A 27511-nucleotide genomic window follows, 5' to 3' on the forward strand; every position below is an offset into this window, starting at 1 on the left:
CCTGTTTCAGAGAAATGAGCTTTCCAACTTTTTGTGGTATACGCACTCTGTGCAAGTAAAATTGAGTCCTGATCTCAATGGACATGATTGAATATTAGCCATATCTGCAAAATTGCCCCAAAGTCAGTAGGTTCTAGAACATGTTCAGATTGATGATTCCAAAGTGGATTTGGCTCTGTGCTTCAGGGAGGATGTGACAGAGGCCACACAAGCGAGGCTTCCCCACTGTGCAACCTGGCCAGTGGCACAGAGTCAGAGCTTGGTTTAACTCTCTACTGTTGCCATCTTGAAATCTTTAATGATTTTTGAACAAGGAACCCCACCTTTCCATGTGTCACTGGACCCACAAATGATATAGCTGGCTCTGGGCAACACAAATAGAGTTTCTCAAAAGTGGGAGGACAGATCCACCAAAGGAAGTTTCAATTCATGGAGGACAGGACGGCGGACTCTGCTTTTTTTTTTTTTTTTAAGTTTATTTACTTTGAGAGAGACACATAGTGTGCAAGCAGGGAATGAGCAGAGAGTGGGGGGCGGGGGGAGAGAGAGAATCGCAAGCAGGCTCCACACTGTCAGCACAGAGCCTGATGCAGGACTTGAACGCACAAACTGATATCATGACCTGAGCTGAAACCAAGAGTCGGATCCGACTGAGCCACCCAGGCGCCCTAAGGACCATGGACTTTGATCAAGACCTAACCAGTCTCCAATACCTCAAGTTTTTCCTGCCTAACCTATACTTCTTTCTGATCCAGGTTCCTGAAGCGCTTTCTCTTCTCGTGATATAGGGGCTGACAGTCTGTGAAATGTCCAAAGACCAGGAGGTTAATAGTAAAGGAGAAAAAACAAAAGCAAAGGGCTTTTTGAGACCTGCTCCATCCTTAGATAATTGAGGAAACAATCTGTATTAGTTTGCTAGCATTGCCATAACAAAATACCACAGACTGGGTGGCTTAAACAACAGAAACTTATTTTCTCACAGTTCTGGAGGCTGGAAGTCGAAGACCAAGGTGTGGGAGGCCTTGGTTTCTTCTGGAGCCCCTCTCCTTGGCTTTCAGATGGCCACCTTCTCTGTGTGTCCTCACGTGGCCTTTTCTCTGGGCATGTGTGTTCCTGGCATCTCTTTTTATGAATACACCAGTCATATCAGATTAGGGCCCACCCTTATGACATCATGTAACCTTAATTACCTCTTTAAAGGCCTTCTCTCCAAATACAGTCACCCTGGGGATTAGGGCTTCAATGCATGAATCTTGAGGGGACACAATGGAGCCCATAACACTATAGTTTCATCAAGAGGACAGCTCAAGATAATAGTGTTGTCCGAAGGCACATCATTTTGCCTCCCTCCTTGTTCCTTTCCTACAAAATGTGATGAGGCCAAGCGTTGCTATCCTGGGGAAACATCTATTTTAGTTCAACAACTATTTATGGAGCACCTACTATGTGCAAAGGGCATGCAAGAGCCTTTCAGACTTTGAAGAGTGCCTAGAAATTGGCCAGCCCGCTGACCCTGTCTGATCTGTGAGGAGCTGATGCCCAGAGGGTCAGCTGGCTCTCCAACTGCCCATTTCCCGCAGACTTAGAAGACGAAGACATTTACCAGAGGCAGGGCCAGCCCCTCTCCACTCTCTCCACTTAAATATGCTCACACACACACCAGATCAGGGAACAGAGAGGCCACAGTGTGACCCCATGTGGCAAAAAGTAGTGGAAAGAACATGAACGGACACAGATTCTAAAGTTTACTATCTGTATGAGCTGGGAAAAGTCGCATCACCTCTCCTTGACTGTAAAATAATTCCCTTTGACGGCGAATACATCACATATGTGCTTTCTCTTCCTAAAATGTGCCCAGAGGAGACATTGTGAATTCATCAGAACGCTCTTCCATCCAGGCAGAGCACTTGAGCCCTTAAAATCCTCTCAATGCAGCCAGCTCCTGTCAACACCGTTGAGCTGGTACTGGAATGTGAGACAGAAACCGATTTGCCATATCCAAACTACCCACAGTATCTGAAGCTCCTCTCACCTGTCTTTAAAAAATTCAAATAAAAATCCCTATGGTCACTATCTGCAGGGTTCTGGGTTAGGAGAGAAGAAATGAATACTTAACACCCCATGCCACATGTACCAACGCATGTTGGCCTTCTAAAAAGATTTTTAAATGCCTGTTGTTCAGAACTAGCTTAGAGCTGATATGATCTCACATATAAGAAAGTCCTCAATTCCCCAAATTAATCCAATGCTGCTTGATATTAGTTGCCCGGTATTTCCAAAAGTTATTTTGAAAATATTTTTGAAGCTTTCAAATTTTTATTTAGAAAATATTTGTGATATTTTCAAATTTTATTTTAACAGAAAACAAAAGATCTTAGAGCAATTCATTCCTCAATATGGTCCACCACCCTGGTTCATTTAAGCCCTCATGACCTCTTATAGAAGCTGCTGGAAAAGCTGTAATAGCACCCTGGCCCCTTCCCCTCCACCTCCAACTCTACCACATCCCACAGTCACTGTCTGTGATCACATGGCTCAGATCTCAGCCTCCTGCTCAGATATCTTCAGTGGTTTTTAACACACACACACACACACACACACACACACACAAAAGCATGGAGGTGCGCACGCGCACCCCCAGAAGCTCCAGCCTTCCACCCACCCACCTGATCTCCTTCCACCTCACCCGTCACTACCAGCTTCCCCTGGATTAGCCACCCTCCCAGGTCTGAATTTTTCTCCAATTCCCCATCTACCTTCTTGGGGTATATCTTCATTTCCTATCTCAACTGGCAAAAATTTCATCCATTCTTCAATTCCCATATTTTGTTTTCCCTTTTACCTTATCAAATTTTACCTTTTCTTTCCATGCAAACTCTCCTTGACTCTTCCACCCCTTGGACATAGTATCTCTACCATTTTTACTTTACTTTACACCAAATAAGGAAACACTGATGTTGTACCAAGTCTCGGGCCAATGGAGGGAGAGTGGCCACATTCATAACTTTGCTATTTGCCCCATTTCTAATCAAGAAACCTATCTAATGCAACCATTGTTCATATTGGTCTAATTAACTCACCTTCCTCTGAGTTGTGTTGTCGATACTGAGGACTTTACCAGCACAGTACCGAGGGCCTTATAGGGAGCCCACTAAAAGAAGTAGAGAAAATGACTTTCAAATAGCAGACATTTCCTGTTGAGACCTAGGGAAGCCCCTGCTCCCTGATGTCCCAGAAAGCACCGCAGCGGGGGTGGGTGACAAAGGGAGCTGCAAACGTTGAAGTCTTTTGTGCTGAGCATTGCCTCACTCTTCTGCTAGCAAATGCAAGTGGTGGACAAAGGGATCTACCTTCTGTTTTGAACTTCTAGCCCCTACACCTGTGTGCCTCTCAGGACTCAGGAATTCAGAATCTGCGTCTTTCTATCCACCAGTCCTCTTCCCCATTACCCCACCTCCAGCCCATAGCACAGGTGACCCAGAGCCAGAGTAGAACCAATCCAATTACTAATAGCTTTCAGCACAAGAGGAGATGTCATTGCCACCCTAATATGAATCTGGCCACAAAAAGCCCCGTACAACTCAAGTCCAGGAACCGGAAGGGAAATTAGTATGTGATTTCCACAATGACCACTAGGTGTCACTCAGCTGCAACTAATGACATCTTTACTTCCAGCCAGGATCCGCCCCTGGCAAAGTGGCCACTTCATTGATTTCTAAAGTAGCGGCACTACCATTTTGACAAGAACACATCTAGAACAACTTGATCCGTGGCAGGCTCCCTCTTTCTACGGTACCTAGGATCTTAGCCATTCCAGAAGACTAAAGAATGTTTTTAGCTTTCTACTGATTTATATTGTTATTGTAAGTTGGAACTGCATCAAACTTTGACATTTAAATACAAAAGTGAGCAGCAAATATTGATCTCCTTGCTTTCCAATGACTTTGTGCAATTAAATATGTCTTTGGGCCCCTTTCGCCAAAGCTACAGAGGCCATCTCTGCTCAGCTGGCAAGTTTAAAAAGAATTGGATGCTTTTTAACAGCTTTTAAAATGCTGAGGTTGTACCAAGTCTGGGGCTAATGCAAGAAAGACGAGTGGCCACGTTTATAACCTTTCCTTTCGCCTCATTTCTTAAAGAGAAACATTCTTGTGTGTCTGTTTCGAAAAAGCCCAATATCCAGAAAGGCTTTGCCTCTCCCTTCAAAGTGTGGGGCATTTAAGAAATTTAAGAGAAATCGCTAAATTGCTTAAATTGCACACATTGTTGAAAAGAAGGTAGACTGGGGAAGAGAGTACTCTTCACCTTTTGTATAAATGGCTCGAATGATGAATGCACACAGCCAAGGAGGAAAGTAAATGTTTATCCAGAAGGCAGCACAGACACACACACTCCTCCCCACACTTCCCCCTGCCCCCGCCCCGCAATAACTCCTGTGTCTTGGGCCATTGTGACCCTTTTTGGTTCAGCTGTGCAGGAGGGGTGACTGAGTGAGAAATGGAAATCAATTGCCCTGCTTCACACCTATGGAGTGCTCAAGGCAAGGTTCTAAAAATAACCACTTTGTGCTTCAGTCCATGAGTCATACTGTTATTTCAGTAGTTCCTTTGCCTCCTTCCGCCTCTCACCCAAAAGTTTTAGATGCCTTAGAAAACTCGGCTGCCCGTCAGAAGAGACCTCCGAGACTAATTTCAGTCCACACACTTTATTTTCTTTACTTTTTTCTTAATATTCAATGATCAAGTATTCAAGATGTTGTAAACCAAGGTTTATTAGTACATTGACAATAGATTTCATTAAACACAAGGAAAGTATACATCTGTCAAATTACCCTAAGAGGTCTCCAAATAAATACTCATTTTAAAAATCACAAAATCAAACTCCTTTAGGCAACAACTCAAAACAGGCTTTCGTCACCAACACACTTTCACACAAAACACACACACTGAACACATGCTCCATTAGGATTCTAATGCCAGTTTATTTGACACAGTATTACATCTCCTTGAACTAAAGAGTTAGAGGCTGACCTGCCTGTTTCGTGCTTCTAAATTAACACTTGGGGTTTGGGGTAGAGGTATGTATTTTAAGAAAAATGCCCACTATAAAGTTTTATCAATTATTCTTATTTTTCGTTTCTAGATACAAAGTTTAAACTCTTTTTTGTTCACCCCTTTGGTTTAATATGTCCCTGCAATTACTTTAGTTTTCAATATCTTCTCCTCTGATTTTAACAGGTAATAGAATTCAAGAAAAAGACAACACCTTCAAAACCCATTATTAAAAACACTTTACATGAGTGTCAGTTTTTTTGGAGAAGAAATAAGAAAAGATTATGGGAAATATTTTTGCCCTCTCTCTGAAATTATTTTTAGCATCTTATTATTCTTGCTAAAAGAAATATCAAAAGCGCTGAGTTTTCCGTAGAAAAGGTATTTCCCTTAATACTCTTCATTTTGCAGGGTAACGTTCACGGATTAACTGTAGTAATGAGCGTAACGAATGCTTGTGTTCTCGGAAGCTCTCTAGATTTCCAAAAGCAAAGCACGTGCAGTCCCTTACCAGTGAAATACTGTAAATTCAGCGGCACATTTTGTGGTGAGCATGCATCAAATACTTTTAGCACCGAGGCGTTTTTTGTTTTGTTTTTTTTTTAATGTTGCAAAAGCAAATACCCAGGGAGGGTTTTCAACATACTTGACCCTTCGCAGGGCTGAGTAAAAATGAAGTGCTTAAAATAACCCGTTCAAACATACACAGATCTGATTCCAATGTAGCAGGAAGTCTGGGGCGGATACAGCCAGCAGCATCCTGGACGGTGAGAAAAGGAGAGAAAACAGAAAAGATAAAGTGCACAAGGCTGCTACCTTCGCGGCCAGCCATGGCACTCCCTCCCAAGCCAGGAAAGTGGAAATACAAATACGTGTAAAGGCTACCTACTGGTCTGTGTAACAGAATTAGCCGACTGCCATCTAGGCAATTCTGGGATTATACAGTATTTTGGTATCTATCTGCTACTTAGAATACTCCATATGCACCTATATCAATACTTATATTCATGTTTCTGTGCCATTTAGGATGTTTTCAGTCCACGCACACGGAAAGTATACTTGGCCCTCTCCGCCCCCCCCCCCCGCCCCGCCCCCAACCCCGAGTCAGGCTCTCCTGCTGCTCCTGGGCACACCCGAGAATTTCCACAAATGCTTCGGGTCCATTCAAACCACACAGCTGCTCTCTGGTGCGCTTAGGTTGATGCCAAACAGGTTCCAAAAAGAAACTTTCTGGCTCCAAGCCCACCGAAGAATGCAAGCTAGAATTGCAGACTGAGGAAGAATTTTCCTGGTAGTTGGTGAAAATGTAAGACTGCCATTACTTCCTCCTTCTCTGATTTCCAAGCGCATGCTCCCCGTTTGTTAGGGCAGCTACTAACAGGAGCAATCCCGTCAGTTGTCTGGTGTATAACATGGAGCATTGTGTAACACTTCGTATGCGTTCATTGAAAACTTTTATTAGGAAACTCAAATCCCATATTCACTAAAAATTAATGGAAATGTTAACATTCTTAAAGAGAAGGAAAGAAAGAAAGAAAGAAAGAAAGAAAGAAAGAAAGAAAGAAAGAAAGAGCATACACTTAAAGTTCCCCAAAGTTCAGATTCAAAAATTCTGAACCACATTTCCTCATGTTTCATTTCAGAAACTCTACTGGGACTCAATGCTAACATCAACATTGGATTTGTTCTATATTAAATATGAACCATAAATAAATAAGTGAGGTGTATGTTGTGACAATTTTGAGTATAACACTTCACTAAAAATCAATGTAAATTTACCTTGAAAATCTAAACATTAAATTTTGAGGTGTCCTACAGATTTTTGTTTTCTATCCTACACAAAGAAATAATAACTTCCCTACTCTTCAGGAACAGTAACACATCAAAAAATGAAATGCTTTACCTCGCTAAATTAGAGCCGCACTTGTCTTTGTTAACCAACGCTATTGTGGGCATCATAAAACATAAGAATCAGGTGGTGGAGACAGAAAGCTGCTTCTGAACCCTGACTTGGCCATTCTCTAGAATCCTAAACAAGTCTCTTTACCTCTCTGTGTCTCAGTTTTCATGATCTGTTTAAAAAGAAACAACAACAACACAGAATGAAAATAGTTATCTTGCAAAGTTATTAAGAGTATTAAAATAAATGATGTATACTAGGTGTCCGACAGAATTCTCTGAAATGGTCAACAGTCAACAAAAGCTCATTTGTTTCTTCTGTGCTCTCCTTCCCACCCAACCTTCGTTCTGAATGACTTCTGACTATTTTCAAGAATTAAATCCACCTACAAAGGATAAGGATTTCATACTAATGGAGAGAACTGAAAAAAAAAATGTGCTCCAACCACCCACCCTCCCCCTGGGAGTTTCTAAATTAATAGGCTAGACTCATGGATATTATATTTGCATATTAAAGCCAAATAATACAGTAATCTACAGAGTTGATAAAAGAACAAGGTGACCTTTTTCCAAAACAGGCGATTAGAATCTAAGCTCATGGAAAGTGGGAATTAAACTTATAATAGAAGCCGTAACTATAAAGTAGCAAGCAGAGAAGAACCTCGTATCTACAATGAAATGGTGCCATTTATAAAATAGTCACTTTAGTTGATTATGCAATATTCCAAGGATGCTACCGGGACCCAAAGCATTTTGGGGACAATTCTTAATTGGTACATATTTCAAAATTTCAGTCTTCCATGATTTTCACTACTTACTCTACACTTACCAACAACACACTAATGATACACCTGCTATTTATAAGTATCACATACTTGAGGAAGTACAATATTAACATTGTGGTGTATAATTTGGGCCAATTTCTTTGAATTCTGGCCTAGTCAACCTAACAATTTCACTGAGCGGCAGATGGTAATTGGCTAAAATTGTGCCCAATAGAGAAGTGGCACCTGGTCGAGGTTGCTGAACTGGATGACTGTTCAAGGTAGAGAGAGAGGGCTCTCGAGTCGTACCCAAAAAGTCTATCACTTGTCACCTGGGAGTTCTGAGAGCGGCTCCTTTTCAAAATATACTACCAAGAAGAAACAGATTCTAAGAGTGTTGGATCATACAATCTTGGCTTTAAGGAAAAAAAAAAAAGCAGTGCTACTCCCATCCAAATTCTCTCCATGTAGTTCCTTAGCAATTAGAGGAAAATTAAGAAAACACCGCCTCTCCCCAACCTGTGTATCTTTAGCTCCAACACAAAAGGAAACTTTCCCTTCTAAAGGAGCAAAGATCTCCCACAGAGAGTAAACGGGAGCCCCGAAGCACCAGAGCAGACACTAAGTTAATCAGCAACATTCTCTGAAGACGTTCGATACACACTATACTTACCAAAGGTTGACAGACAACAGTGCAATTCCAGGCAACTTAGGACTTAGGACTCAGCCAACAAGACTGCTCAAAGGGAAGTCCTTGTCACCTGAGACCACCGGCTGCCCCCTTGTACACATTATTCAGTCTAAGAGTGGTAACTCTGTCCACAAACTGCGTGCAACCAAGAGAACCACCTGACAATGCCGTTCTTAGGTAGAGGGGAAAACAATCTTGGCCCCAGGAACGTTCGCACAACTCCACCAGTGCAGCCAAGGATGAAGGGCAAAAGCCTGAATCATGGGACAATTCTGTCAATCACTTGCCCTCCGTGGAAGAGTGTAAGCCAGCCAAGGAAATCATTTCCCAACTCAGCCCCTACATAAGCATAGGCTCCTTGGCAGAAACTGCTCACAATTATGTTGGTATTTGGACCACAGTCCCTCCTAAATCTGGATTGTGAGGATTCTTTTTCTGAGCCGCCAGAACCCAAGAGTTAACTTGCTATCAGCCCATAGTGCTGGCAGGAAGCATCTACCTTAAGAACCATGTAGAAAGCATTCTGTGTGGTGCCTAAGTCAAAGTGATGTGCTGAGAGGAACTGAAAAAGATGATGGGTAAGAATCCAAAGTGCATTTAGGAACAGAAAAATCCTCTCTCAGAATTGCTTCAGGAAGATTACAGGAGGAAGGAATCAAAGGGAGGCGTAAAATCATTCGAACGCTGATAAAATAGAATTCAGGATGACAGACAAGCTGATTTTAAGTAACTTCCGATCATTATTTAGGATCATACTCTGGGCCCAGGTCACCGATCGCCCTCCTCCTGTATTCAAAGTGATTTTCATATCACAGGTGTAGCTTTCCTGATTTAACTACTCAGTTTCAGGGGGCAACCATAGCAATTTTCTGTGCATAAAAAAGAAAACAGGGCAGACTTGCCGGGCTTCTGGACGTAAAGCTAAAACGATCAGATGGGACTCAACTGTACCTTTGTGGAATTTCTTTTTCCAACTATTTTGAGTGTCAAGGTTACCGTTCTTAACTACCCTTGTGTGGGCCCGTAAGAGCCGAAAGGATTTCTGTAGCATTTTTCTTTGGAGGAGAAAGCCATCAGTTTCTCTCCTTACGATACGTCTCGAGTTCATCTCTAGCCATATTGTTTAGCACACTAGTTTTAAAGCCCCTGGCAAAAAGAATACCAGAGTTTCTATTCAGGCTCTCAGATTTATGATCCAGCAGACTCTTTAGCTTATAATGGGGCAGAGAACGTGTCTTATGGAAGAATGTAGCAGTTCCTTCTATCACACTATGCGTATGATTCCTTTGAAGCATTTGAAAAATTCTACCTGATTTATAACTCTGCTATGGCTTAAAATGCTATTAACAGTACTTTAGGGAAAGTTTCTTGTCCTCTTCTCAAAAACGTATCTGCTTTTAGTCTCTGAAAGCAAAAGTAACATGCTGCACTTACATTTTCCCCATCAAAATTGCATAGTTGAGGCAAATTCATTTGTGCTTTGTAGCGGGACTCACAGTAGGTGTTCATATCTAAAAACCTTGATTGGTAAATGCGAAGTCATGGTCAAGCTCACCTCGGTTTGGAGTGTATGCTAATGATATGCTCCGCCATTACACTTCCCGTGATTTTGTTATAACCAGGCACCTCTCAGCCTTATACCACACCGGAACATGAGCATTAAATTAACATAGCAGAAATGGTAACAACTCTATCTAAACTCCTCCTTCTTGGAGAGAAGGGGGGGAGAAGGCTGTCAGTCTTGTTGAGGTATCCAGCCCTCAATCAACAGTGGCTGTGTATACTGAGTTTCGTTGGTCTGAGGATCGTGTCTTTAGAGGTTAAAAAAAGAAAGAAAGAAAAGAAGGCACGGGTGTTTCTCAAGTTGCCATATTCGACTCAACCAACAAAACTAAAGTCTTCCGTTTTCAAGCTTCAGGAGGGAGGCTCCGTGGCAGTTGGGCTTTCTTCGAGCCCCGGGGCCGGGGCCGGGCTTATTGCTTCGGGGAAGGGCCCCGGGTAGGTCTGTGCTGTGCAGTGGACGCCTTTCCGCAGGCCAGTCTCTTCGCAGAACCCCCCCTGGCTGCCGAGAGCTGGGCAGGATCTAGTCCGGGCCTCCTTGTGGGCACGGTCCGAGTGGCCCACCATCTCGCTCACGGTGCTCAGAGGGAACTCTCTCCACCTCTGCCTCTGCAGCTCGTCCTCCTTGTATTTAATGGAGTACCAGGCCAGAAAAATGAAAATAAAGCCAACAAATTTGAGGCCGGCGGCCAAACCGAAATAGACGAAACGGAACGAGGTCACATTGTACTCCCAGCAAGAGCCTTGTACCCCACATTCCTGTTGCCAGAGCATGCAGGTGGTGTCAATGACTGCTCCAAAGTAAATTGGAGTAGGAATGTATGCTAGAGTTGTAGAGAAAAAGAAAAAGAACATTTAGCCTGTCTTGCAAGAGACCACCGATTTGTAAATCAGCAACGTGCTTCTCTGCTCTAAAACCAGTGGAGCGGGGCGGTTTTCTTGTGTCTCCCGACTGTTTCAAATACGTCACATCTTACCATAATATGTTTATTATAGAAATGTTCACTAAGTCACAAATACTTTAAATCTTCCGGTTTGCAACTCAGTCAGAGCCTTACTGATTTTTAAAACCGTAAAAATGTCTATTGCTAAAAGTTCGGTTACAGAATCCTCTTAAACTTAACAATCAGATTGTCATTAAAGAAATTTAATGTTCTATTTATTTTTGAGACAGAAAGAGACAGACGAGCGGGGAAAGGGCAGAGAGAGAAGGAGACACAGAATCTGAGGCGGGCTCCGGGCTCTGAGCTGTCAGAACAGAGCCCGACACGGGGCTCGAACCCACGAACCGTGAGATCATGACCTGAGCCAACGTCGGACGCCTAACTGACTGAGCCATCCAGGCATCTTTCAGATTCTGTCATTAAATACTCAAGAGGCCATACTAAAACCCTTTATTATCCACTAAAATTCAGTACACTTAGTTTTTATGGGTTGGGCTCTCATCCTCGGGTAACAGGGAGAGTAAGAGGAAAACAGTGTCCCCAGAAGTCAAAAACCACATCAAATGGCAAACTGTATAAAGGCACTTGGGGTATAGAAATAATTAAGGCATAAAATTCATCTCTGAAGCTTGTGAAACATCTATCATGAGTACAGCTTCATTGTTTGGGCCAGGAGATAGACATTTCTTTACCACCATGAGAGAGAAAGTCTACCCAGGGACACTTCCTTCACCACACGGTCTCCAAATGTTCACCTTGTAATTATCTACTTTCCTTTAAATTCCTTACTCACACCCACCATATTCACACTGAATTTTGTATATGTCTCCATTTTATCAACTACGATGCAGCATTTAAACTGTTTGCAGAATTGTCATCCATAGGCTCCTCGATGGCAGAGGGCATGCCTTTTATTCCTTGTATCCCAAGGACTTATCAGGGCAGCCCGTGGATCCTCAATATGAGTTTATAAAAGGAAGTGATAGGAAGGAACAAGGGAGAAAGGGAAGAAGAAAAGAGAGAAGAAGGAAGGGAAGATGGTGAGCTAATAGCCCAGGAGGCTGCACGTGATGTATCCTTAAATATGTTGTATTCGTTTAAAATGAGATCTGATCGCTACAATTAAAATTTAACATTATTAAAATACCTAAAACTCTCTTTTTGCTTTGAAATCGGGGGAAATGGAAATTGGTTGTTGGCCCAACTATAGTTTTTCATAATCAGCAGAACTTAAGTGATGGTTAAATTATAAATTCAGTTCCAAATGCCTTCCACTTGCTACTGACGCTGTGACATCCCTCTGGCGGAGCAAAAAGGAGGAACTTTTTTTTTTTTTCTCTTCCTATTTAACTGACTCTTTGCTCAACAAATTTCCTTCTTTGAAAACAACTTTATAGTTGCCCACGAGAAGTATAAGGCAAACTTCTTAACTACATCAAAGGATGTCAGAATTTCCTTTAACCAGTTGGTTTTGAAAAACGGGACCTTCAAAGTTTTATTGGTACCAAAATGCAAGCTACCCATTCAATGCAACTAGAGGCCTTTGAGGGTCACTGGAAAGTCCTTACCCTCAGACGTGGCTATCAACCACAACATAATGACAAATCGAGAGTTCCGGAGAAGATTAATGCTTCAAAGGGTCAGGGGATACCATTTTATCCTTCAAGATGGAAATTAAACATTTAAATTTAAAAAAAAACTTTTTTTTCTTTTTTTTTTTTTTTTTTTTTTGGTCCTGTGAACAATGATACTGATTACTGGGGTAAGTAACAGCTGAAGAAAATGACAGGCTGCCACTTACAAAAGAAAAAAATATGCTTGATAATGAGGAAGTCAATTAAAAATACATTTCTTTTGATCCAGGGAGTGGGCTATTTCACACAGTATTTCCCATGCATCGTCCCAAAACACCACAGAGTGATATGGTGTTTGTCAAAATCAGGACGATATTCTTCGTGCGCCAGTGGACTCTGTGACATATGGACAGCGCTAACAAGCTTCTCTTCAATTTAGGAATCTCTCTTTGTTCTTTTCAGAATTTTTCATTTCTTTTCCTCAGAAAAGTTGACAGGTATACTTTTTGCCCAGTCTAATAAAATTATTGTTAAAAAGTAAGGAATTAAAATGTTCACGAATAATATGAGTGCCATCACTTTCCTGTTAAAAAGGCATAAAGGGGGGCGCCTGGGTGGCGCAGTCGGTTAAGCGTCCGACTTCAGCCAGGTCACGATCTCGCGGTCCGTGAGTTCGAGCCCCGCGTCAGGCTCTGGGCTGATGGCTCGGAGCCTGGAGCCTGTTTCTGATTCTGTGTCTCCCTCTCTCTCTGCCCCTCCCCCGTTCATGCTCTGTCTCTCTCTGTCCCAAAAATAAATAAAAAACGTTGAAAAAAAAATTAAAAAAAAAAAAAAAAAAAGGCATAAAGGGACAAGAATGCCAAGACCATGAGTCCATTGCAACTGCTTGGTTCAATATTTCTTACTGTTCAAAATTTTCTGGGGAATTTAGTCCGAGTTTATTATGCTCATTGTGAAAAAGAAACTGTTCTAAAGTCAGTTTTGTTCTGTTTCATCAAACGACAGAACTGAGTAGCTTCTAGTTCAAATCAGAGAGTAAAGACGACGTGCCCTGTAAAATCCTAGCTACCACTAATGGTAACAAATGATTGACTTGCGATTTTTAAAGGACAGTGAGGATTTGCCATCTGTAAAGAGGAACTAAGAAGCACGTGTGGAAATTCAGGAACATACCAAGTGTTCGCAATAGAACAAACTGCATCCCCAGCGCGAAAGGTCTCTCCTCATCTTCTACCGACCTATGGTGAAGGGAAAGAAAGAAATGTTTTAAAACACTGGCCTCAAGAAAACGAACATCACATCAAGCCTGCTTAGAGCAGAGCTGGGGACCAAAGAGCTGCTGTGCCAAAACATTAATTTACTAGGATTTTTTTTTTTTTTTTTTGAGACAAAGAGTGAGTGCGAGCAGGCTGGGGAGAGAGGCAGAGGGAAAGGGAGAAAGAGAATCCTAAGCAGGCTCCACGCTCAGCATGGGGCCCAACCCGGAGCTCAATCCCACAACCCTGGGATCACGACCTGAGCCAAAATCAAGAGTCGGACGCTTAACCGATGGAGCCACCCAGGCACTCCTATTTACTAGGATTTATTAAAAACAGCCAAACAAGACTGCTGATACAGCTAAATCTGTGAATAAGTTCTCCCCAGCGAAGACCCCAAAGAAACTCTGATGACCTCTGTTTCTGTGTAAATACTGGTAGAGGGCCAAAGGGTCATGGTTAAGGTACAGAAGTAGCTCTGAGCTTCCAAAATCGGTTCTGTGAAAAAACATATATAGTGTTTTATCCTACCTACTGCATTCCTTTTTTCTATTTGCTTACACTTTCCAGAGGGTAGGTGTGTAGACTGAAAGTTACTCCCATATTTTCTCAAGGAAAAGTATAGAGGAAAAAAGTTAAAGAAAGAAATAGAGTTAAAAAAAAAAAAAAGATTAAAAAAGCAAATCAAATGTTAGAAAAAGAATGAATCCCTCCCACCACATTATTTTTTTTTCTTCCTTTCCTGAAATGTATGCTCCGAGTAATTCCCACATGGCAGGAAGATTGGAATCTATTGATTTCTAATTAGAAAAGATTAAAGGGCTCCTTTTCTGATGTGTTGGGTTAAAAGCCAGCTGGTGATCTGCCTCGTTCGAGCAATATAACATGGGCAGCCCATTTCTGGGTTATTTAACATCTCTTGCAGGACTAAAGTCCAAAGAATCAGATTATTAATGATTCATTTTGTTTTAAATGCTGAAGCACCTCATCCTTTCTGCCCCATACGCATCGACTTCTAGGTGTAGCATGTCAAATTCCCAAGCACTAGTACACTTGCCATCTTTTCCCCATCTTCCTTATCGTTCCCTAGCCACTTCCCCAAAGCGGCACGCACTGCTGTTACCCCATAAGTATCTGCTGATGGAGGCAGTGAGTGAATAAACCAATGGGCCTTCCCACTGGGTGCCGTTATCTTACAGTTGAGGAATGAATTGGCTGGGAAATGTCTAACTCAGCATCCCATAGAAGAGAAGCCAAAATATGCAGAATAAGCAGCAAACAGCCCAAGGGAATGATGTCCCAGCAGGTGTGGCCACCAAGTGCCCAGCAGTGTGGGGTACTGAGGAGCCAGGGAGGAGGTGAAGGACAAATGAGACGGGATTCCCTCTCCTCCTCACTCCTTCACTGCACTGCCTCCCCCACCCCGTCCCCCTAAACCTGCTGGGCTGTGTTCCTTCCCCATACCGTCCCTGTCCTTCTCTGCCTGCTGCAGCCTTTACTGCAAATGCCAACACCCTGATCTGAATGTGTCTGAGTCAACATTTTGAATAGGACTTCCATTAAAGTAATGTCCGTGTTCCCTTACAAACAAAAAAAGCACAAACAGTATATATATTAAAGCGCAGCATGAACAACTGAGAAGAGACATCTCCCAGTCTGTCCTCAACTCCCAAACTGAGTTTCATAGTAAAACTCATGAAATCAGCATTTCGAACTGCAGGCCCAGCATGAACTGTCACTGACCGTGGAGGTACTAACTATCTACAAGGTTGGAGATAATATTCTTTGCCGTAGGCGAGATTTAGCAACTTCACCAAATGACTTCCTGCCCCCGCTGGAGTCAGGCTTCTTGTGGCTAACATGGTGACAGCTTTCAGCTCCTGAAACTTGAACCTTATCGGGCACAGACTGTAGGAAGAAAAGACACTCACAAGAAGTTTCACCAAACTATAGGAATAAAGAACATTCTGGGGTACGAAATGTTGCAACCTTCCTCTCCCTTCCTGACCTGGGTAAACACTTCTCTTAAGTTCAACAAGCAAACGTCTGAATGCTTTCCTGCACAATCTACCTTTGCTTTCCGCTCCGCTTTACCACACCAGTCCAGTCTGGAACGTGTATTCTGGCAAATTCTGAGCGTACAACCCACCTGGGAGCCAAGTGTGGTTCTCACCTGAGTGTTACTATGATGGCTGATGGCTGGGCACATGCTGTGATGAAGGTGACTATGAAAAGGAAAATTAAGAACGGGATAAGGGTATTGCAGGCCCGTTTACACTTCCCGGACACAGCATAGCCGTTCTCGTTGAGATAGGTTTTGACAATAACGACGCGAAGCTGACTGCGCTGGCCCACTGTGGGCGGGGTGATCACCTGCCGGCTTTGGACACACGTGCATTCTGTGTAATTCCTTATCTGAGGGATAACAAAGATCGACTGTAAGCCAACAAAAGCATAGGAAAATCAAGACAAGGTTAAAAGCTCTAAAATAACTCTCGTATTTAAATATGTATCATATTTAATTGAAAATACATCCTCATTGGGGCACCTGGGTGGCTCAGTCGGTTGAGCATTTGACTTCGGCTCAGGTCATGATCTTATGGTTCATGGGTTCGAGCCCCGCATCGGGGTCTGTGCTGACAGCTCAGAGCCTGGAGCCAGCTTCGGATTCTGTGTCTCCCTCTCTCTCTGCCCCTCCCCTGCTCGCGCTCTGTCTCTCAAAAATAAGTAAACATTAAAAAAAGTAAAAAAAAAAAATTGGAAGAAGAAGAAGAAGAAGAAAAAGAAGAAGAAAGAAAATACATCCTCATTGCTAACAGTAAATATCCAAAGCGTGCATCTAACAATGTCTGCTGGTCAAACTGTTTTTAACCTAAACCTTTATTAGTAGCTTTCGACACTCAGTTCTACAGCATTCACATTCCATATGCTCATTTTTGGTCACAATTATATGCTACTTCAACTGCTGTTTAATTCGTGGACTCCCTGATTGGAGAAGCCCCCCGAACACAGGAACCAAGCCTTATGTTTATTTATGCCCACCAGAGCACCTAGCATAAGCCAGAACACGGCGTAGGACCCAAAGTAAATACTTGTTACATAAAGGCAGAGATTTCATGATGTGATAGTGATGACCTCAGGGCCAGTACCAGTGAACATACCGCTGGCTGTTTCGTTTGAAACCAGCTAATTCAAGGAACTAAAAAGCCATTTCAAGTAGGGGCACCCGAGTGGCTCAGTCGGTTAAGCATCCGACTTCGGCTCAGGTCATGATCTCACAGTTCGTGAGTTCAAGTCCCGCACCCTGCATCGGGCTCTGTGCTGACAGCTCAGAGCCTGGAGCCTGCTTCAGATTCCGTGTCTCCCTCTCTCCCTACCCCTCCCCTGCTCACATTCTGCCTGTCTTTCTCAAAAACAAATAAACGTTGAAAAAAATTCTTTTAAACCCATTTCAAATAAAAACAGCCAATTAATCTTTCTGCCTATTATGTTGTTTTCACTGTGCAACATAAGCTGAACTCACTGCCATTGTCACCTCTCAGCCACTTAGAGAAGCAGTAGCAACAAATATGAGGACGGGGCACCGTTTGGCCCTCTGTGCTCTGGGGACTGCTGGCCTCTTTTTAGGAATGAGGACTGTGCATTAGAGGACTCACTCGCTCACTCCCAGGACTTAGCCACCGAGAACACTTCTCATTGTCTCTTTCAACTTGGTCACACACTGGAGCTCACCAATTATATACTGGGGAGCCAGCCACAGGATTTCTCAATTTATCACTATAGCTTAAAACTCCGAAATCGAATCTGATGATCCCAAAACATACAGTCAATAGTATAATCCCTTAACACCTACACAGTACAGGCAAATGCACCTTAACCTTTTTGATTAAAGCAGCCTCCTACAATCTGTTCTTAAGCAAAGAATGAAACCAGGTTCAGTAAGGAACTGAGTAGAATATGAAAACCTCCCACAGTATTACAGCCTATTTATAATTCACGGGGAAGGGAATTCTCAAAATAGCCTATTCTTGAACTGACAGAAATATCTTTACTCTGAATGTTAAAAAAAAAAAAAAAAAGTTTGAACTGATAGTCTATGAAAAATCCATCACGCATCTTCACAGACTGTGATCAGGGAAGGTGCTCTCCTATCCTCTTCTATGGGCACCAAATGTGGTCATCTTGACCTTCAAATGCATCACAAGGGCCCTGGCTGAGTAATAAATGGGAAGCCCAGCATTCATCCTTATCCTGTTTCACTGAGTTGGCACAGAATGTAAAGTGGGAGAGGGCTGATATGAAACCAAGTCACTACACCCACATGTTCCAATCGTCCTTGGGAAAAAAAATGATAGCATTGCATAATTGTCATTCCTCTGGGTTTTCGTCAGGAAGTGTTTTGGAGGTTATTTGAAGTTTCTTGAAAAGAGGGACTAAAGCCACGTGTTAGCATATGAGTCCTAACACGTCCCTGTCACAGGATGTTGGATTAACAGTACAGGAACTTGGGAAATATACTCACCCCAGTGCTAAGATTACCGCTGTTAACACAGCCAGCCAGACAAGGGTTAAAGTATGTAATTCCATCTGATCCACAGACTGGCTCATACTCGTGTATTTTACAACCACAATTAACATTGCAGCTTCCTGTCAGGTTCCTGTGAGGCATGGTGAGAGAAGGTCTAGAGAGAAAAAAGCAGGTCATGAGCAACATTTACTAAAATGTTTAAAGAAAAAGTTCTCAACGTTAAGTAATTTGTCCATTTTAGAGAAGCTAGTTCCCATAAATCAAAGCTATAATACCGGAAATAGCCACCCTCGATAATTATTATGACTTTTAAACAAAGCATGAAGAAAAATGTTTCAGTCTTCTGGGGCTGTAACTTCATTATTTTTGTATCAAATTATCTATCTTGCCTCAATTCTACCTTCCATCTTGGATCTTGGTGCTACAGATCTGGGCTCAGCAGTTCTAACCCTTGTTTAACTACTCACTTACTGTAGACACTAAGCTCTACATTTTAACAAATCCAGACCTCAATTTCTTTAACTCTGTGCCAGATCAACAACATCACTAGGAGGGCGCAAACATAAAATGCATCCATCGGGGTTGTCGACGCAGATTGCTTTGACCAAAAACTTTAATTGTTCTGGAATAAATTATCTAAGAAAGACATGGGACTCTAGAAAATGAATCGGAAGTGATTTCCAAAGATCAGGAATCCTATCACTAGTTTGATTCACACAGCCAGAGAAGAACAATCCAGTCCTTCCTTCAGGATGCCCAGATGTGGATTCACGGTCAACGTGGTGGGTTTTGTTTTCTCGTAGACTATGATGTCTGATTCAAAGAAACGATACAATACGAAAAGCTCTGATACAATCAATTCAGGCAACAAATATAAAAAGGAAAAAAAAAAGGCAAGTCAGGATATAGGGTTGGGGAGAGAAGTAGAAAGAAATGCTCATGGAAGAATGAAAGGGGCTCTGTAGTGCTTATACTCAACAACCTCTTTCCTTGGCTTCTCTGAGAACAATTTTTTAAATATTTATTTATTTATTTATTTATTTATTTATTTATTTATTTATTTTGAAGGGGGAGGGGCAGAGAGAGAGGGAGAGAGAGAATCCCATGCAGGGCTCTATCTCATGACCCAAAATCACAACATGAACCAATATCAAGAGTCGGATGCTTAACCGACTAAGCCACCCCGGTGCCCCGTGACCACCATTTTCTGTTACTGATGAAATACTGTTCCTAAAGCCACATGAGTTAGAAATAGCAGATCCAGGGGCGCCTGGGTGGCTCAGTTGGTTAAGCGTCCGACTTCGACTCAGGTCATGATCTCACAGTTTGTGAGTTCGAGCCCCGCCTCGGGGTCTGTGCCGACAGCTCAGAGCCTGGAGCCTGCTTTGGATTATCTCCCTCTCTCTCTGCCCCTCCCCCACTTGTACTCTGTCTCTCTCTGTCTCTCTCTCTCTCCCTCAGAAATAAAATAAACATTAAAAAATTAAAAAAAAAAAGAAATAGCAGATCTATATCATTCATCCATCCATCTATTCATCATCCATCCATTCAACAAATATTTTGGAATGTCTGCTTAATGCTAGAACTTACCTTTAATGCCTATGTTGACTACCCACCCCTCCAGTAGCATAGCCCACGCCAACTATATGTGTTAATCTATAGACATAAGGCATTATTTGTTCAAAGGGCTCTTTCCTGTGTCCTCTTTCACACTTTGATAACTGAGTCCTCAAATTTTAAAGGAAGGAACAAATTCATGGCAGTATTTAAACCTTATCAAGAAACTTTTCGAAAGAGGCAAATGTAAAATAAACTCTGTTCTTCATTTATGTCATTCCACAGAAGAAATTTGGTCACAAGACTCTGACAATTATGTCCACAAACTCGCGGATTCCTATCATTTTGTTGTATATTTCAGGAAATGCAGTCCTAGGCCAGTAATGCTCCTGAGGGGCAATTTTGTTTTCTAGGCAACAGTTTTGTTTGTCATAACTACAGGAGTGCCACTGGTATCTAGTGGGCAGAGGCCAGGGAAGCTTCTAAACATCCTACAATACACAGAACAACACCCCCTCCACACACACACACACACACACACACACACACACACACAGTAACAAATTAACCTGCCCAAGTCTTAGTAGTCCTGAGGGTGACGGTGAGAAAGCCCATTCTAGACCTCTTACTACATTCCACAGACAATGACATAGATGTCCAGTGAGGTCAAATGATTCACTATAATGCTAATTAGTGCCATTTAACTGGTACATCTGAAAACCGCTCTGTACCTTGCCACTGTCTTCACTAGTTCCTCAAGAGTGACATTTCAAGCCATGACCCGATAAAAGGGTTTTTATATGTTTGCATGCTTAAGTCACTAAAAACAACAGGCTTCAAATCCATACAATATAATTGCTAATATTATTATTTAGAAGTTACAAAGAATTTCTTATGAAGATCACGATCCATATTCATTTATGACCACCACAGATCCCAAACACCTCTCTTTTATGGGTATGTCCACTCAAGAGAAAGGAAGCTAGGGGTGCCCGGGTGGCTCAGTCAGTTAAGCATCCAACTGTTGATTTCGGCTCAGGTCATGATCTCACGGTTTGCGAGCTCCAGTCCTGCATCAGGCTCCGTGCTGGGTGTGGAACCTGCTTAAGATTCTCTCTCTCCCTCTCCCTCTGTACCCTCCTCTCACCCGAAAACTAAAAGAGAGAAAAATGAATCTAGAGAGAATATAAACAGATGCTTAAAACCCCCTGATGACAGGAAGCACAAGCTTTCCTGAGTTCCAGAAACAGAGGCACATTCCTAGGTCACCACTGGGTATGTTTGCTTTTCTCATGAGAACACGGTGTCTGAAACAAAGAAATGATACAATAAAGCTCTCAGAAAATCAAGACAGGCAACAAAAATAAATAGCAGTGAAAAGAAGTGGGTATTCACAAAAAAGGGGAAAAGGCGACAGTGGCACAAAAAAGGGAAAGATACCAACATGGTTAATGCTTTACACTGCGCTCATTTTAAAAATAAAATAAAATAAATTTTAGGAATAATAATGTCTTGCTTGACTCTCACTTTTCAGAAAACAGGCTGGATTGTAGGAATGGCATAAGCGTGTAAGCCTGAATAGTACTAAGCACCACTCACCGGCCTGCAGTGAGCCCATCGTGGGAGTACTAAACATACAGGATAGAGTGTACCACGTCCACGTTGTGCGAAGGGACTGTGCGTCCCCTTCCAATGAACTAAAGCATTTCTGACAAGTTAGCTTTGCAGATCAGGCTCATGCTAGCTCTGAATCAATGTAAGTGTTAATTCCAAGTGAAGAAAAAGGCCTCACTAACAAACGGACTAACAAATAACCGTTTGGTCCAAGTTGCAAGCCTGAGAGTCACACATGATGTCTTATTATAAAAATGGCAGAGGGGTGCCTGGGTGGCTCAGTTGGTTAAGCATCCGACTTCAGCTCAGGTCACGATCTCATGGTCCGTGAGTTCGAGCCCCGCGTCGGGCTCTGGGCTGATGGCTCAGAGCCTGGAGCCTGCTTCCAATTCTGTGTCTCCCTCTCTCTCTGACCCTCCCCCGTTCATGCTCTGTCTCTGTCTCAAAAGTAAAATAAACGTTAAAAAAAAAATTTTTTTTTAATGAAATAAAATAAAAAAATAAAAATGGCAGAATTCTAGAACTAGAGAGATGGGATCAGTCTCTGAGATTATCTAGTACAGTTTGCGGATCTTAAAAAATAAGAAACCATAAAAAGTGCAATGATGCGTCCCATAATCACTGAGGCTTCGAGAAAACCAGCCACAGGGAGACTAAATGAACAAAAAAGGAAAAAAAGAACAAGCTTACTGCCTAATGCTTTTTAAATCAATTGCTTAAGGATCAACATTTATTTAAAGTAATATACAATAATAAAACAGATTATGGTTTAACATAGGTAATTATGTCCACCATGGGGCCATCACAGCTGGGTAAGTAAGAAGACAGTTGTTCTCTAATGTCTCTCTCTGTCTCTGCCTCTGTCTCTGTCTCTCTCTCTCACAAACACACACACACACACACACCCCACAGAGTATGTCAAATTATGCCACCCCAAGACCGAAGAATACTTGGACTTCCCCATCTCACATATTTCTACAGGTCCCCATAAATCAAAGAGGAGCTCCCCAACCATCCTTCTGCCTCCTCTTAAGGTCATGTTCTCACGGTCTGTGAGTTCGAGCCCCATGTCGGGCTCTGTGCTGACAGCTCGGAGCCTGGAGCCTGCTTTGGATTCTGTATCTCCGTCTCTCTGCCCCTCCCCCACTCACGCTCTGTCTCTCTCTCTCTCAAAAATAAGTAAACATTAAAAAAATTAAAAAAATAAATAAATAAATCCAGAATTACTTTTTAAAATGTATTATTGAAGTGTAGTTGGCATACAATGTTATACTAGTTTCAGGTGTACAATATAGTGACTTCACAACTTTATACATTATTCAGTGCTCACCGTGGTTAAGTGTAGTCTCACCATCCGTCACCTTACAATGGTTATAACAGTATTATTGACTATATTCCCTGTGCTGTACTTTTCATCTCCATGACTTACTTAATTTATAGCTGGAAGTTTGTACCTCTTAATCTCCTTCGTCTATTACATAGTTTTTGAAACACCTTTATTTATTATTAAAGTAATACATACTCTTTGTACAAAATTTGGACAATACAAAAAGACTGAAAAATTAAATTAAACTCACACGTGATTCTACCACCCAGAAATATCCACCATATTATGTTTTTAGTCTATCACTTTCTGGTCTTTTTTTCAATATGCATATACAATAACATTGATAACATTGTTACCAAGATTTTGTATGGTTCTATTTTTTCCACTAGCATTAAATGATGAACATTTCTTATTGACTATGTTAATATGACATTATAAAATGGTAAATTTGGTCCTGGGTTTATTAATATTCATAGGTATTTTTGAAATAAAAAGGCTTATTATATTTAAATAGGTATTCCATAGTTTTATAGATTTCATGTTATTTGTTTAGATCTCTGTTACAAAGTTTAAAACTCATTGGAAGGAAAATTTGCTTATATTTCGTATCTCCTTGGTACTCTCAAAGTGAAGTAAAACAAATTTTGTTTGTATCTCCCAAACAGAGCCAAGAATAGATCAAATCATATACATATAGCTAGACATGAATTGTAAGCCTATGAATTAAAGTAGCTAGGATAATCCAGAGACACACATCACATACCTAAGATCTTTTAAATAAATTATTTGTCCTCTACTTTTCAGGAATTTCTCTGAAAATTATTAATGTCTATAACAAATAAAAGATCTTGAATGTCACCAAAAGATTTAAACAATGGGAGAAAACTTCAGTAGGTTAAGCTGAAGACACAGATGAGAAGATGAATGGTTTCATTACAGAATTTATAAGTGATGTGGCCAGAAATGATAGTCACACAGAGGGCTGGTAATAGAGTATCAAATACACCCTGCGGCAGGGAAGAAGTGGTGACAAAGAGAATGACATGAATTGGGGAAAGTTTCAGAGAAGGTAGGAATTAGCAGTCTGTATTCAATTTCCATAGTTTCAGTACTTTGGGTCAATAAAACTGTACTGAGAGAGGCCACTTCAGGGAAAATTCCCAACCTCTGAGATTTTGGACTTGGTTGAACCTGGTGGACCACTCCATCCAAGTCACTGCCGAACACAGAAAACTGAGAAAATGATTCCCCCTCACAGCTCAAGAAATCACCCCTGGAAACATTCTGGTGCAGTAAGTCAAGTCACAAAACCAGAGGATGATATAATAGATCTTAGTGTTGAGTTCAAAGAGATGACACTTGGGGCGCCTGGGTGGCGCACTCGGTTAAGCGTCCGACTTCAGCCAGGTCACGATCTCGCGGTCCGTGAGTTCGAGCCCCGCGTCAGGCTCTGGGCCGATGGCTCGGAGCCTGGAGCCTGTTTCCGATTCTGTGTCTCCCTCTCTCTCTGCCCCTCCCCCGTTCATGCTCTGTCTCTCTCTGTCCCAAAAATAAATAAAAAAAAAAAAAAAAAAAAAAAAAAAAAGAGATGACACTTGATAAATGAAAGATAATAAAGCTAGCATTATGAAATGATTTATCAAGACCCAGTACTATTGAACAATTCTGTACATGGGAATCAGATCTAACCCCTTTTTAAAAATTACTTTTCAAGAAGAAGTGGCAAAGAGGAAAGAACTCACATTATGCAGTGTGTTTATATAAAGTGTTATTTAAGCCACCGTGTTCACAGTAAATCCTGACTCTTATGGCAACGAGATGATTACGGCATACCTGTGTGAAACACAGACACAGAGGGGAAGCAAAACACATTTCCTAATTAAAACTGCAGGGACATAGTGGGTGCTGGGAATGTAATTACTTGGGTTGGAAATGGGCCAGGATATTCAACTGGAGCACTAGCATCTTTCATAATGAAAAATCATCCAATTCTCAAGTCTGAATTTTTTCTTATTTTAGTATATTGTGGCTGGAACACTTAACATGAGATCTACTCTCTTGCCAAACATTAAGTGTATTACACAGTATAGTTGACTATAGGTACAATGATGTACAGCAGATCTCGAGAGCCCCACTGACTGACACTTGATGCCCATTGATTGGCAACTCCCCATCTCCCACTTCCTCAAGCCATCATTCCACCTCTGATTCCATGAATTTAATATTTTAGCTATCTCATATAAATGGAATCAGTCAGTATTTGTCATTCTGTAACTGGCTTATTTCACTTAGCGTGATTTCTTCGGGGCTCATCCATTGTGTCACATACTGCAAAATTTCTTTCTTTTTTAAGGCTGAGTAGTCTTCCATTGTATGTATATGCCACATTCTTTTTATCCATCCATCTGTTGATGGACGCTTAGGTTGTTTCCACACCTTGGCTATGAAATCTGAATTTTCTAGGGGAACCACCAGTAACATGTCAGGTTCATTCTGCAAAAAGACTGTGACTCCATTTTGGCTCAACAGGAAAAGTTCATCTTTCTAAAACATCTCAACCCCATATCAGGCATTGAGGTACCTCTTGAGCATTTGATACAAATTCAAAGATGGATCAGTTATCAGGTCCTTTAATATAAGAAGATTCATCCTGCTGGTGAACCTGGGGCTTCACTTACAGGCTTTAATAAATGGAGGTAGCTCATAGGTTGTGCTTGCTTCTTTGTGCTTTTTTCTTCTTTTGGAACTTTTTATTTTATTTATTTTTTTAATTTTTTTTTAACATTTATTTATTTTTTTTTTTTTTTGAGAGACAGAGAGAGACAGAGCATGGGCAGAGGGGCAGTGAAAGGGAGGGGGAGACACAGAATCTGAAGCAGGCTCCAGGCTCTGAGCTGTCAGCACAGAGTCTGATGTGGGGCTCGAACTCACGAACTGGGAGATCATGACCTAAGCCGAGGTCGCATGCTCAACCAACTGAGCCACGCAGGCGCCTCTTCTTTCAGAACATTTTAATAATTAAAAGCATTGCATGCAGAATCAGGGAAACCTGGGTTCAAATTCTAGTTCTATCATTTTCTGTGTGACTGAGCAAGTTATTCAATCTTTCTGAGCTTCTTTCTTGAATCTCAAATGAGAAAAATGCCATTAAATAGTTATTTATCAATTGCTTAGCATGTATGGGTTTTATCCTATTTCATTTTTCTATAATTCTAAGAGATTGGTACGGTTATTGATGCAGCTTAATGATGAGGAAACTGACGCACAGAGAGATTAAGGAATTTGCAAAGTATTTTATTCAATCCTCAGGGCAATTCAGCAACATAGTATCTAAGCATCTTCACTTTAAAGGTGTGGAAACCAAACACAGAAAGGTTGAAGAATCTCCCCATCCTTACATGGCTAGAATGTGGCAAGCCTGGGGTGAAAATCTAGGCGGGTTGACTTGAGAGCCTCTGAGCTACAGCACTGTGTAGACACAGCATTATGCCTGTAACCCAGCCGTATGAAAAAAATGAAGAAACAATGCACCACTGACAGATACAGATACAATCTCTCCAGCTCTCTTCCTAAGGAGGTGGTGAGTACGCTTCAGTGTTTCCCTACATGAAATAAAGCAGCAACTGGCCGTGGTGCTCGGGAAGAACAAACTCTGAAATAGATTGGGTTTCATTTGGTTCTGCTCCTTGTTGACTGAGGACTTTGGGCAAATCACTTCATCTGTAAGCCCAGTTTCTTTAATTAAAACATGCAGGTAATAGTACACACAGTAGAGTGGTGTTGCAAGCATTATATATAAAAGATATACATGAGCAAGTGCCGATCACCAGACCCGAATCAAACAGACACCGAACAAAGACTCCTCTCTTCACTGCCACTCCCTTCATCTCTCTATTGGATTTAAAGGAGAAAAAAAAAAAAAAAAAGTCCCACATGCAACCCTCAAAATCACGCAGAACAGCTTTTACTTAACAGGCCAAGCCAGACCGATAAGCAGGTTGTACACTGCACAAGAGCACCCAGCCAAAGGAGCAAGGAGAGGCTGAAATTTAGTCCACACCCTGCTTAGAGAAAGGACCCTCTTACTCTTCACACAAACATAACTGCTGTTCTTAAAGTGCCCAGCCTAGGGGTGCCCGGGTGGCTCAGTCGGTTAAGCGTCCAACTTTGGCTCAGGTCATGATCTTGCAGTCTGTGAGTTCATGCCCCACATCGGGCTCTGAGCTGTCATGAGCCCAGCATTGGTTTCTGTGCTGATAGCTCAGAACCTGAAGCCTGCTTTGAAATCTGTGTCTCCCTCTCTCTCTCTCTGCTCCTCCCCTGCCTGCTAATGCTCGTGCTCTCTCTCTCTCTCAAAAAAAAAAAAAAAAAGTGCCAAGCCTTTGCAGCTGCACCCCCCCCCCCCAAAGTGTTTATATTAATTCAATTTTAGACTACCTTCCTAGAAGTATTTGGGAAGCCAAACGAATTCTCCAAGGAAACTGGGTTTTTATGTTGCTAATTTATGAACTTGGATGAAGTCAGGCTGCAACTACTGGAATGAATGGAAACCTGAAGTAGCCTCCAGCATGCCTTATCGAGTTTTTCTCTGTTGGATACAATCGAATGAGAAGAAGTGTACCATAAATCATGGAATTGGGTAATTAAGATGCTTATTTTCATCAAGTTCTTAAAAGTTCAACATCACTAGATGAATAACATCCCTACACAGACATAGATGCCAGACATTCATTCATCTTGTAAAGA

At 41.8% G+C, this 27511-nt stretch overlaps 1 protein-coding gene across 4 annotated transcripts in view; it reads right to left on the minus strand.

Annotated features, from left to right (window-relative positions):
* Window positions 1-4689: 4689 nt before the first annotated feature.
* Window positions 4690-27511, minus strand: part of SLCO5A1 (solute carrier organic anion transporter family member 5A1) — a 299230-nt gene continuing 276408 nt past the window's right edge. For 2 of the 4 annotated variants that reach the window (XM_058699780.1, XM_058699782.1), the window contains 4 exons: window positions 18262-18421; window positions 15913-16154; window positions 13657-13721; window positions 10259-10789 (listed from right to left, as the gene is read on the minus strand). In XM_058699780.1, the coding sequence (XP_058555763.1) occupies window positions 10320-10789; window positions 13657-13721; window positions 15913-16154; window positions 18262-18421 (937 nt within the window). In that variant the 3' untranslated portion in view covers window positions 10259-10319. Of the gene's footprint in view, window positions 5812-6954; window positions 10790-13656; window positions 13722-15912; window positions 16155-18261; window positions 18422-27511 lie in introns of those variants that run through there. The other 2 variants (XR_009253722.1, XR_009253721.1) reach the window with 2 other exon arrangements.

The sequence above is a fragment of the Neofelis nebulosa genome, chromosome 14 (genome assembly GCF_028018385.1).
Source record: "Neofelis nebulosa isolate mNeoNeb1 chromosome 14, mNeoNeb1.pri, whole genome shotgun sequence".
NCBI classification, from domain to species: Eukaryota; Metazoa; Chordata; class Mammalia; order Carnivora; family Felidae; genus Neofelis; species Neofelis nebulosa.